The sequence below is a fragment of the Mercenaria mercenaria genome, chromosome 14 (genome assembly GCF_021730395.1).
Source record: "Mercenaria mercenaria strain notata chromosome 14, MADL_Memer_1, whole genome shotgun sequence".
Classification (NCBI taxonomy): Eukaryota; Metazoa; Mollusca; class Bivalvia; order Venerida; family Veneridae; genus Mercenaria; species Mercenaria mercenaria.
Genome location: NC_069374.1, coordinates 70,680,977 through 70,690,935, shown reverse-complemented (window position 1 = coordinate 70,690,935; position 9,959 = coordinate 70,680,977). Strand labels below are relative to the sequence as shown.

The 9,959-nt window shown below is 32.4% G+C and overlaps 1 protein-coding gene across 1 annotated transcript; it reads right to left on the bottom strand.

Annotated features, from left to right (window-relative positions):
• Positions 1-2,036: 2,036 nt before the first annotated feature.
• Positions 2,037-9,668, bottom strand: LOC123527651 (uncharacterized). The gene is made up of 7 exons (XM_045307255.2): positions 9,510-9,668; positions 8,722-8,855; positions 8,183-8,311; positions 7,315-7,434; positions 3,734-3,862; positions 3,329-3,464; positions 2,037-2,642 (listed from the first exon to the last, which is right to left on the bottom strand). Exons 2-7 carry the CDS (start codon positions 8,779-8,781, stop codon positions 2,542-2,544), a joined length of 675 nt encoding a protein of 224 aa, XP_045163190.2. The 5' UTR covers positions 8,782-8,855; positions 9,510-9,668; the 3' UTR covers positions 2,037-2,541.
• Between the last annotated feature and the right edge of the window lie 291 nt (positions 9,669-9,959).

Genomic DNA, 9,959 nt, shown 5'->3' with positions numbered 1-9,959 from the left:
GGGGTTTAGGTGACACAAAATGGAAGGCTCAAATATTTGACCTTGAGTTGTGACCTTGACCTTGAGCTGACATGGCTGACTTACAAGTTCTGCATATTGTCCTGATGAGGTGATCATTTGACCCAAGTTTCATGAAAATCCTTCAAGGGGTTTAGGAGAAACAGAACGGACACAAAATGGAAGGCTCAAACCTTTGACCTTAAACTGTAGCCTCGACATTAAGCCGACATGGCTGACACATAATTTCTGCACACTGTCTCATGAAAAACCTTCAAGGGGTTTAGGTTATACAGAGCGGACACAAAATGTTACGGACGGACGGAAGGACGGAAGACGAACGGACGGATGGACGGGCGGACAGAGACCATTCCTATAACCCCCACCACTCGTGCCGGGGATTAAAAAACCTAAACCGTAAAGTGATTATGTTGTTATTATGGAACAAATGGCAGTAGCACAGTCGCGTAAGCTTAAGACAAACCAAAATACGACCGGAAACCCAATGATAAGTAAACAAAAAATCACTCCATAACAATAGCAATCAATACGAGAACAAATACTGACAACTGAATCTACATCAAGATTTTTTTAACAGTTCATAAAAAGCCCTTAGCCTTTCTAAAGTCCATAAGACTTGCAACAAACCTGTCGACTACTAGAATTCACCATCCACACGAAAAAGTGGAAACTTAAAAATGAATCTGTACATTTAGTAACATGGAATTCACAATAGTCCAAGGGAGATAATATACACTTTAAATGTTCATAAATAAAACAAAGAATTATCTTAAACTTAAAATAGTCTAAAATACAGCTCTACTACATAAGTTTTTCTACTTTCTCGTACATATTAACAGCTACCTCCCTGCGATCAGATCTGTTGGCGCCATTCAACTGTCACGAAGATTATTATACGAAGATCTCTTCCTTGACCTTTGCTATTAAGACTGGCATTAGGTTTGCATTCGGTTTGTTGTAAACCTTCGTATGGGAATAAGAACACAAGCACGTTCTATCGCTTCCCGAAAAGTAGCGAAATGTACCATAGATGATGCTATTAAAATGTGCGTTGGGTCCGAAGATTTTTTATAACCCAATGTATTTTATATACAAGTGGTAACCCTTGATCAGTGTTTGTCCTTTGATTCTATGGCTAGATCTTTAATCAAGAAATCCAATGCTAGGTTAAATGTTTGTATCGTAAAAGTGAATTTCTCACTTGGCACACTAAAAACATTTAGTCTCTTGCCTTATACAGGGTCATTTTGACTATGCTTCATCTGTTTGGTTCAACAGTTTTAGAGAGTTAAACCACAAGCTACAGGTCACTCAAAATAAGCTCATCAGATTGTATTTAGTTTACATCTTAGGTCTCATATAGGTAAAGAGCATTTTTCAAATATTAACTGGTTACCTGTTGCAGATCTAGTGAACCAAATAACTCTTTGTTATGTTTTCAAAATTAATTTAAATCTTGCTCCCTCATTTATGAGTGATTATTTTACCCCTGTCAGTGTTGTCTATAATTACTCTACTAGGTTCAGGGTAAAGGTTGGTTTCATGTGATGTGTCAGATAGCAAGATATGCTATTCCTATTGTCAAAGGCGTTGGCAAAAAGTCTTTTGCCTATGTGGGGTGCACCCTGTGGAATAGTTGGCCTCAGTATATCAGGGATTCTATCAACACCTCGTCTTTTAAATCCAGGGTTAAGGAAATTTTACAACACGTGCTATAAACATAAACATTTTATTTTTCTAGTAAGGTTCAACTTGTTCAGATAGATAGTCTAGTCATTTAAATGTTTAACTTCTACAACATGTGCTATAAACAATTTTAGTAAGTTTCAATATGTTCAGATAGATAGTCTAGTCATTTTAATGTTTCACGGCAACTCAGATTAATTTTCACTCATTGATATCTTCCTATGTCATATACAGCACTACATCTCAAGGACCACAATGGAAATGAGTTATCCTTAACATATAATGTTGATTGACATGGCTATATTAATGCATACATTGTTTATTGTTTGTTGTGTGTATTAATATCATACTTGCCATGTAACTGTAGATTTTATGTTGAAATAAATCTATCCATCTCAAATAAAAGACACGTTTTAAGTAAAATAAGTAATATACACAAGTTCAGTCTGTTTCTACAATAAAAGTAAATAAAGAGTATGTAGCTATGTTAGACAAACATATGTGCAAATAAAAGATAAGATGTAAACACTTCAGAAATTATGAATGAACTGACATGAACTTTCGACAAGAAGAAGTGAAATAGTTCAATAGGTGCAATATACTTAATAGGTGTCAGTATCATACATACTCTTTCAAACATCAATAAAAAGTGGTGATGTAAATCATAGTACATATCATACATGTTATATTATTATATCATTGAAAGTCAACATACAATGTATCAGCTGAATAAATAAACTTTTCTCCAAACAATCCGTAAATTGTCAGAACATTACAGAAGAAGAAGAAATTTCCATGTCTACATATGTAACACATTCAAACACTCTCTGTGGATACTTATTTCTCTTTTCTCTCTTTTCCCCAGGATATTTCTACTTTGACAATGCCGAGATTGATTGTGACTTTCCATTTTGCTCTTTTCTCTCGAGTTCTTGTCTCTGGAAATTGAAAAAACACTTATTTCATATCCATTGTCCCATATATATTAAACTTACAATGGGAATTATCCTACTTAAATCGCATTGATGAAATATTACATTGAATCAGAAAACATAAACAGACAGGTTTGAAAACATCGTTTTCTTACATATTTGTATTTCTTCTTTCCTAATAATTTCTAGGAACTAAATTTGCATTTTTACAAATTTGTGCTACGCCATGTCTGCAAGGAATAATGAAACCTTTGATTTTAATTTTATCACTTCATGGTTTCAGCGTGATTTGTACCAACGGTATATATGTGCCATAAGAAAATATATTTGTTGCTTAAATCAGGTATACAACTTACGCAAATTTAGATTTACAACAACCAAATATTAAACTGCAGAACCATATTTGGATGGATTTCCGTGGACGTGAATATTTATTGTGTAATACAGTATATAGTTTGAAATTAGGCATGTCATAGAATAGGCATAGACGTTAGTACTAAACGTTGTGATTTAATAACGTTTACAGTTTAAAATATATACATTGTAATTGTACTTATATAAACCTTATGGTTGGTCTTTATGTAAAACAAAATCGACATATATTGCTGCCAACCAGCAGTGTATGTTGAAAGCACTAACGCTATTTTATATTGCTATTTGTAAAATTGAATTTGTTAAACAGATCAAATTACCAGTAATTTCGCGCAAGAAGAACACAGGCTTTCCTTTGCAGAGTTCCTTTGATTTAGGTCCAAGAGCTTTGTTATTCAACCATATATCTGTTACTTCGTACTTTCTCAAAACTTGATTGTTCCTCGCAAATGTTATCTGTAAATGAACATGAAACACATTAAAACAATGTAATTGACTGGTACACCACTTTGTTACTCATCCAAGACAATAATCGGTAGTGGTATTACTTCCATGAACATTTATAGTCTGACTTATTCCTTTTAGCTCGAAAACCACTGCATATTTATTAATCATTAATACTGGCCTACAGAAGGATCATATTAGTACTTATCATACCAGTATTGTTATGCTATGAAAGAAGAAAGCTACATATTATGAGCAAGAACTGCAAACTAAAGATGTACCTGATCAGATGTGTGCGTTTCTATAAACTCTTCTGGAGTTTGAAAATCGCTTGTGTTTAGGTTAGTCACATAACATACATTTACGTCTAACGCAATACCTGTCTTCTGAAATTTGTATGTTACCAGGCCCTGAAAATATAACCAATACAGACCTCAAACTTCGGTGGTCTACTCAAAAGAGTATCTCATAAAATTCAAGTGCTTGACTGGTAATTGAACCTTTGACCTCATGATTGAAAGTCAAGTGTGTCACAAATATAACAAAGTTTCACTGCATCTATTTAAACAACATATTCATTACCAGACCGGATTATAACATAATTAACGGACCTTTTGCGAATGTAAGTTTCAGAATTACAAATCAATTTCATTGAATGTTTCCTTTTTAAATCTCAATCCCATAAATGTGTTTTTATGAATGTTTGAGTAACTAAAAGAAATTAAGGATGTACGAGCGATTTTTTTTCCCAGGATATCCGCCATTTTGAAAAATATTTCTTCGAGTATTGCTTTCTCACAAACGTTTTGCCAAAATTAATGCTAAATAATTAAAATAGGACTAATAATGTACCATTTAACCAAATAGATTCTAATTTTTGCGAAAAAAAATCACCCTTATTTTTGGCTGGCATTTGCCTAAAATTTACGTAAGATTTACAACGGGGTAGGGGTAGGTATTTTCAAATATCTATGAAAGTAGGTCAGGTTTGGTTTTGATATTTTCCAGACGGATACATATAATGATAGGCTGTAATTGAAGTAAAATGTTTCAAGACAGCACTTTATATTATGTAGAAAATATAAATCAAAACAAAAAAATATCAAAATTCACTAGTTTTTAACAGTTTTTACTTAATAAATCTATTAGATGCACGGTGACCCAAACATTTTTCTTCCCATTTCGAAGCATTTTTATGTGTCATTAAAGATGCAAAATATTTTAAAAAGTCTTAGCGTCAGAAATTTTTTTGTAGATCGAAACACGTTTTTTTTTTCCATTGAAAATAAAGTGGTGGGGTAATTATGTCAACATGTAAAAATGAAAGAGATTTGTTAGTATCATTTATGTTTATATAATACATGTGTACTGACATCACCTGTAAGACCTGAAATCCCTATAACATTAAAGTGGATATGATATGTTTTATAAAGTTCCACCATTTCTTCAATTTTACAAAATTTCAGAAATGCTTAAACAGTGGGTGATGAAAAAACCCTATAGAATTAAAACGAGTTCGGTGACCTATGTTTTTTCTTCTCTTGTTTGTCTTGGAAACTAATGTTCTTCAAGCTCACAGTGTAACAAAAAATTTTAACATTAGAAAAAATTCGCTCCTACATCCTTAAGAGAGTCCATTGCAGGATGTACACTTCTGACATTTCAAAAGAGATGCTGCATTGTACCTTACTCTTCAAAGTAATCTGTTTTTTTTATTTAGTTTGTTTCTATCATTTTACTTAAAGCCCTGCTCCGCGGCTATTCAAATTCTATTGTGTGTATGCAACCCATGATTACAATAGGTAACAGTTAACGGCCACGCGCCATACTTAAGCACGCAAATTAACCGGTATTTTACATAATTTTATATAAAATAGACTCATTTTGACAGGCGTCACTGATCATAGTCAGGATTTTCATGCTTTTTCGTGACAATTTAAGGTTAACAGATAAGACTGGAGCATGTCTTTAAGTTTGTCAAATTTCATTTAGACCTCCACTCGTACTGAAACGGGATCAAAGAATATAAAGCCTGATTTTGTGAACTAAAAACTGTCATATTCGGAAATTTCAAGGTTAGTCCATTCTACATTAAAAATCTTTATTTCAGATAAGTTCATGTGCAATGTCAACACCTTTTGCGTATTTAAAATATTTAAGTTCATAAAGTGCTTAATACGGTTGAATATAACTATATGCCAAAAGGTCTTAAAAATGGTATAGACTGAAGCATCAGGGTACACGTTCATAACAGGTCTATATAATCACACATGATAACATACCATGGAGAAATCGGAAATTCCAGTGGCAACAGCTGTCTCGAAGATTTCTTCTGTGTCTGTAACAATTACTTTCTCTTCGAGTATTGCTTTCTCACAAACGTTTTGCCAAAATTAATGCTAAATAATTAAAATAGGACTAATAATATACCATTTAACCAAATAGATTCTAATTTTTGCGAAAAAAAATCACCCTTATTTTTGGCTGGCATTTGCCTAAAATTTACGTAAGATTTACAACGGGGTAGGGGTAGGTATTTTCAAATATCTATGAAAGTAGGTCAGGTTTGGTTTTGATATTTTCCAGACGGATACATATAATGATAGGCTGTAATTGAAGTAAAATGTTTCAAGACAGCACTTTATATTATGTAGAAAATATAAATCAAAACAAAAAAATATCAAAATTCACTAGTTTTTAACAGTTTTTACTTAATAAATCTATTAGATGCACGGTGACCCAAACATTTTTCTTCCCATTTCGAAGCATTTTTATGTGTCATTAAAGATGCAAAATATTTTAAAAAGTCTTAGCGTCAGAAATTTTTTTGTAGATCGAAACACGTTTTTTTTTTTCCATTGAAAATAAAGTGGTGGGGTAATTATGTCAACATGTAAAAATGAAAGAGATTTGTTAGTATCATTTATGTTTATATAATACATGTGTACTGACATCACCTGTAAGACCTGAAATCCCTATAACATTAAAGTGGATATGATATGTTTTATAAAGTTCCACCATTTCTTCAATTTTACAAAATTTCAGAAATGCTTAAACAGTGGGTGATGAAAAAACCCTATAGAATTAAAACGAGTTCGGTGACCTATGTTTTTTCTTCTCTTGTTTGTCTTGGAAACTAATGTTCTTCAAGCTCACAGTGTAACAAAAAATTTTAACATTAGAAAAAATTCGCTCCTACATCCTTAAGAGAGTCCATTGCAGGATGTACACTTCTGACATTTCAAAAGAGATGCTGCATTGTACCTTACTCTTCAAAGTAATCTGTTTTTTTTTATTTAGTTTGTTTCTATCATTTTACTTAAAGCCCTGCTCCGCGGCTATTCAAATTCTATTGTGTGTATGCAACCCATGATTACAATAGGTAACAGTTAACGGCCACGCGCCATACTTAAGCACGCAAATTAACCGGTATTTTACATAATTTTATATAAAATAGACTCATTTTGACAGGCGTCACTGATCATAGTCAGGATTTTCATGCTTTTTCGTGACAATTTAAGGTTAACAGATAAGACTGGAGCATGTCTTTAAGTTTGTCAAATTTCATTTAGACCTCCACTCGTACTGAAACGGGATCAAAGAATATAAAGCCTGATTTTGTGAACTAAAAACTGTCATATTCGGAAATTTCAAGGTTAGTCCATTCTACATTAAAAATCTTTATTTCAGATAAGTTCATGTGCAATGTCAACACCTTTTGCGTATTTAAAATATTTAAGTTCATAAAGTGCTTAATACGGTTGAATATAACTATATGCCAAAAGGTCTTAAAAATGGTATAGACTGAAGCATCAGGGTACACGTTCATAACAGGTCTATATAATCACACATGATAACATACCATGGAGAAATCGGAAATTCCAGTGGCAACAGCTGTCTCGAAGATTTCTTCTGTGTCTGTAACAATTACTTTCTCCTTCGTCGAAGTACCATCATCTCCAGAGAATGTAGCTGTGTATTCCTTGCGTGAAAAGTCAAATCAAACATAAAGATAGTAATTTAAAATGATTTTTTCTAGAAATGGACATAAAATATACATATAGCATCACAGGTCGAATTGTTTTATTTTTAACGCACACTGAAGAGATTCATTTATGAAGGAAATAATGCCTCAGAAGTATTTAAAAACGTTTAAAGTGACATCATTTAGAACTGTTTGTAAGGACTTGGATTAGCAAAATACTCGAGTTATCAAAGCTTCGCGTGATTTGACCTACTATACTACAGTATTGAATAAAAAGTCATTTTTGTCGCTGAATATAATTAAATTTTATATAATCCTGAATACCAAATTGATGTACCTTTTAAAGTTTAATCCAAATAAGATCCCGTTTAATTCAGATACTGTTGAAATCCACAACATACATAGTTAATGAAGCGTGAGAAGAAAATATAAATATAGCATCCTTGTATAGTGTGCGTAGGTTTATCAATTACTTAAGACCGCACGATATTATGACGTTTCTATTTTCAGCATTACGTAAATAAACAATTGCATTTTTCTAACCACTTGATTCGAGGTCAAGTCGTATGCAAATGTCAAAATATTAAAACATAACACAGTTATTGTCATATCAAAATGTTTGACTTCAACACACACGTTGTTGTAGAAGATAAGTAAATATGTACTTGAACATACATGTTTAAACTGTGCGTTTTACACTGAGAATCTTGACTAGTAGCCTATCCAAAAAATAATAAGTAGTCACCTTGAAATTATCTTTGGTCATCTGCATCCCAAAATACACCGCTAGAATTACAGCACTGACCACGAGGACGAAAGCGAAAGCTCCTATTAACATGTATATCATTTTCCTAGTGAGTGTTTTCCCTCTAGCCTGTAATTACACAATATAACAAACATCAGAACTTCTTTTATGGGATGATATTGTGTATTTTATCTAAAGTCCGAACGATAGTAAAAAGACATATTTGCCCTTCCTTGCAGTGGAGGAAACACGACGCTGCTATAATCAGCAGAATTTCTGAGAAGTTCAGTGTAACATGTGTTAGTTTAAATTACGTTTTTTGCCGTCGTCTCATTTTATGCATATAAGATCTAAATTTTCAAAGACTGCCATGATCACAAATAGAACATTAATTGAGAAATATAAAAAAAATATAAAAAGATAATATTCTAAGATATTCAAAATTATATAATTCTATTTTTCTATAGATATTCAATGTTCCATTTTACAATTGATTGAAAAGACTTTTACAAAATAGTATACAACGATAATATATTTACTTCTGTTTGAAGAATCACAGCCGGGCTGGTTGCCTTCTGGTTTGTCTGCGTGGGCTTCATATTGTATAATTTTCTCGACGAAGTTACGTAAAATATTTTATGTTGACTGTAATTTCTGTACTCCTATAATAGTTCTAAATGAGAAATGGTAGAGTGCTTATTTTTTACAATATTAATCCTGGTCGTGTATTATAACATGCATTGGAAATTTAATTACAGTTATTACTTAGACAGATTATGATTTCTTCATTTTTATGTTTACTCTTAACATGTCATCAAGAGCACCATCTTCGGGTGTCAATGCCCGTCTCTTAAGTGCTTGGCGTAAGATATTTATGTTTATAAACTAAACAAACAATAAGTAAATACCAACGTTTATGATTCTGACATAATGCATGAAATTGTTACGACTCTTGATCTACTTACTAACCTAATGATAATTTACAAGTGTACAAAGTATTCATGAAAGTGGACCTAAGCAATCAATAGTCAAATTACCTGAAAGGCCACATTCCTGACAAAATTGCACATTAGAGTTATGATCCTTGACTTACATACACATCTAATAATGATATACAACATGAAATTTTACAAACTTGTACTTATATCTCTTATAGGTTTTGAGAAAAATGTTGGCCTAACAACGCCAATGCCAACGTCGACGTTCAAATTACGTCAATAACTCGTAAATTTTGTTTAAAAAATCAGACAAGCTTTATAGGAAACTTTAATTAAGTTCATATGAGTATCTTTAAATTGCTTCTAAAAGAAAACAAATATTAACATACCTTGTCTGACACAATTTTCACATTGTTATTTTACATGGTTGATTCTGCTTACTATTTATGTTATAGTGTACACAGTATTCAGTATTTAGTGGCTGATACATTATCCAATCTACATGGTTAATTATTAAACAAAGAATTTAATTCGCTCTCTTAACAAACGCAAACTTCCTTGTTAAATCATTTGCGCAAGACCAAAATAAAAAAAAAGCAAACACACTACTTGTTTACGAATCATTCCCGGCAAATATGCAGGTCTGCACATATCAAAATCCGTTTTATACAGCATAGTGGCTGATTCATCATTCAGTCTAACAGGAGACTGAGTGTTTTATTTTTCAAGCCAAACACTTGAGGTGGACCAGAACCAACATAACACCAAAACACTATTTGTTTACATGCAATACCCGACCAATTTGTAGGCATTGCAAAAAATCATCTTCAGGTGGGTGT